The 3108-nt window shown below is 30.4% G+C and overlaps 1 protein-coding gene and 1 pseudogene across 2 annotated transcripts in view; one reads left to right on the top strand and one right to left on the bottom strand.

The window, feature by feature from the left end:
• The window catches only part of LOC116852570, a 2546-nt pseudogene extending 1597 nt beyond the window's left edge, over window positions 1–949 (top strand).
• The window catches only part of LOC116852571 (serine/threonine-protein kinase ATR), a 14282-nt gene continuing 11258 nt past the window's right edge, over window positions 85–3108 (bottom strand). The window contains exons 28-32 of one of the 2 annotated variants that reach the window (XM_032833062.1): window positions 2892–3030; window positions 2694–2808; window positions 2399–2552; window positions 2092–2328; window positions 85–2016 (exon numbers count right to left, since the gene is read on the bottom strand). In XM_032833062.1, the coding sequence (XP_032688953.1) occupies window positions 1834–2016; window positions 2092–2328; window positions 2399–2552; window positions 2694–2808; window positions 2892–3030 (828 nt within the window). In that variant the 3' untranslated portion in view covers window positions 85–1833. The remainder of the gene's footprint in view (window positions 2017–2091; window positions 2329–2398; window positions 2553–2693; window positions 2809–2891; window positions 3031–3108) is intronic. The other variant, XM_032833064.1, reaches the window with a different exon arrangement.

Raw genomic sequence — 3108 nt, 5'->3', positions numbered from 1 at the left:
ATATATATATATATATATATATATATATCGTAGGTCCATATAATAACATTTGTTACTACATAGTAATAATTACAGATACGCCAAAAAGCTTACTAAAGGATATGTATTTTTAATTTGTAATTCTTTACTATTTTTCTTCAGTCTACCTCTAATTGAAATACTTATTACTACAATCACTAACGATAACAATGTTGGATCTAATGATAACAATACAAAACATTTTCCATTCTTAGCTTTATATCCTAAATCTTATTATAATTTTCCGATATACGAGGTAAGAACAATATCATTTTCGCGTTTAATTTAGAATAGTAACACTTGTATCTTTGGTTATGTAGATCGTTTATCTTTCGCAAGTGATAGCAACGAGCTTATGTGGTCTTGTTATCCTGGGAACTGACACCTTAATTGCAACAGCGTTGTTTCATACATGTGGCCATTTCAAAATACTTCAAGAAAAGATAAAAAATATTAACGTTCAAATTGGCTTCGTCAGTATATAATTACTTAACAATTTTCCATACAATTTATCATTACAATTACTATAAATTAAAACGCATGTAGTGGCCTATTGTCATATGCTTGTAGATATATTACGTAAAAGATTTTTTTATTCTATCCAGGTACCATACGCACACAATAAAGAAGATTCTGTGCGAAAAATCAAGTTACAAATAATACATATTATTAAACATCATTATATAATACTCCGGTAATTTTATCTAAATAAAAACTTAAGCAGTAGCTGTGATTATGAAATATAATAATGTTACATTTAGGTTTTGTGATCATATGGAAATGGTTTTTAGTCCAATGTTATTCCTGCAAACATTGGCTAGCAGTCTCATAATTTGTCTAGTAGGTCTTCAAATTACAACTGCAAGTATAACAAAATTTCCTCGAAAATCTATTATATTGGCAATCTTATGTTTACATCGAATTTTATTAGTAGGAATTAGCAGCAAAATCTAAATTGATTAAATACTTTTCATATTTAATAATGGCACTTTTCCAATTGTTACTTTTTTGTATTCCTGGTGATATTCTAATAAATGAGGTAAGTAACGAAATAACAAAATTAATACAATAAGAAACAAACTCATCATACACATTTTATCTATGCCATAGAGTTTCGCAATCAGTAAAACACTATATTCAACCAGTTGGTATAAATTGCCAGTTTCCTTTAAAAACGAGATATGTTTGCCTATGTTGCGTAGTCAGGAGCCAAGTAAAATTACTGCAGGAAGATTCTACGTAATGCATTTGGAGAATTTCAACTCAGTAAGAATGTTATGCATATACATCTCACTTATTATAAGATAAACAAAAAATATTCTAATTTTGATTTGCAGGTATTGAGCACTGCTGTCTCATACTTTATGTTGCTTCGAAGTGTCAGCTCAGAAGAAACTAATGTACCATAATTATAAAAAAATTATAAATGTGAATGAAAAATCTGATATTACAAAAAAAGAAATAAAATTATAATAACGATTAAAAAGTCAATTAAAGAGAACTCTAATAATCTTATATTTAGTACATATTATTAAACATTATATGTTATATAGTTCTTCAATAATTTTATGTAAATAAAAACTCTTAAGCAGTATCTGTGATTATGAAAAATAATAATGTTACATTTAGGTTTTGTGATCATATGGAAATGGTTTTTAATCCAATATTCCTGCAAACGTTAGCCAGCAGTCTCATAATTTGTCTGGTAGGTCTTTAAATTATAACTGCAAATATAACAAAAATTTTCTTAAAAAATTGCTGTTCTGAATTCTATTGCCCGTATGGGGTTTTGCTCCATGAGTAATCCTATACTTTTCACAAATATGCACCCCAACCAAAGTACATCTGGCATAAGTTATCTATATTTGTTGCATCTAAAATCAAATGATTAGTCTGTCCTTCGACACTGAGATGTAATGCAATATTTTCAGCTTTTCTTCCAGGATACCGAATCAAACCTTTCAATCGTTGCTCGATGTTCTTTATATTTTCTACAGCCTATGACAAAAATAAATATAAATTACTTAAATTATTTCATGCAATTCGATACAATAAACTATGTATCTGGTATACCTTTTCATTCGTTTTTTCAGCCGCATCACCGGCTTGTTTTTTGTTCCAACTGACAAGTGGATCATATACAAAAGGCGTGAGTACGCTCAGCAATGTGCTCGATTGTTGCCGAAGTACTCGCATAGTAACTTGACAAGCACGTCTGAATGGTCCCTCAATTTTTAAAGGACCCATAGCATCCACCATGTTATGAGTCAAGCGAAATGGTACACGTTCCGGCCAGTCAAACTGTTCACCCTGAAAATTGTAATGCACTGTGTTTAATAGTGAAATGAACTTCCGGTATATGTATATATCTATTTTTTACCCTATTAAATAAGCAGTTGAAATCAACGTGTACACAATCTCCGCATTTGGAATCAAACAATATATTCTCTCCGTGACGATCGCCAAGCCCGAGTATATAACCCACCATGGACATAACAGCGGTGGTCCTGATGTACGCTGTACGAGCTTCATACCTTTCTCGAAAGTTGAATAATTAGTGCTTATATATAATATTACAGAAAAATATATAAAAAATGAAACATTCAATTATCTTTAAATAGAAAGTTACATCCCGCAATAAAACATTCAACACAACGTATTTTACTAATACACACCACCCATATGGATCAGGAAACATAATGCGAAACCACTCTGCGAATACAGCTGGATGTCGTGGCAATAGTTTTTCTATAAATACTTGCCTCTTCTTGTCTAATAGGTCATTTAACGCTGAAAAAACAATTTAAATGTAAAAACAATCCTATTGAATTATAAACGTTCTTCATTATCGTACTAGGCATTCTGTGACTTACCACACACCATCGTTTTAAGTTCTCTAGATGAAATTAAAATGCCTTTTTCTTTGTACAGATTCATAATGGTAGGTCGGAGACCGACTAAGTTTGGTACCCACTCTATTAAACCGCACTCTTCGTTTAACGGCACCACGCTCTAAAAATCAAGGATAATAAATGATTTGTTGAAATTAAATCTGAATATATATATATATATATATATATATATATATAT

This window comes from Odontomachus brunneus, unplaced genomic scaffold (assembly GCF_010583005.1).
Source record: "Odontomachus brunneus isolate Ranch 3 - 2012 unplaced genomic scaffold, Obru_v1 Obru_scaffold_235, whole genome shotgun sequence".
Taxonomy (NCBI): domain Eukaryota; kingdom Metazoa; phylum Arthropoda; class Insecta; order Hymenoptera; family Formicidae; genus Odontomachus; species Odontomachus brunneus.
The sequence above is the reverse complement of the archived record's forward strand: the minus strand, read 5'-3'. Positions and strand labels throughout refer to the sequence as shown.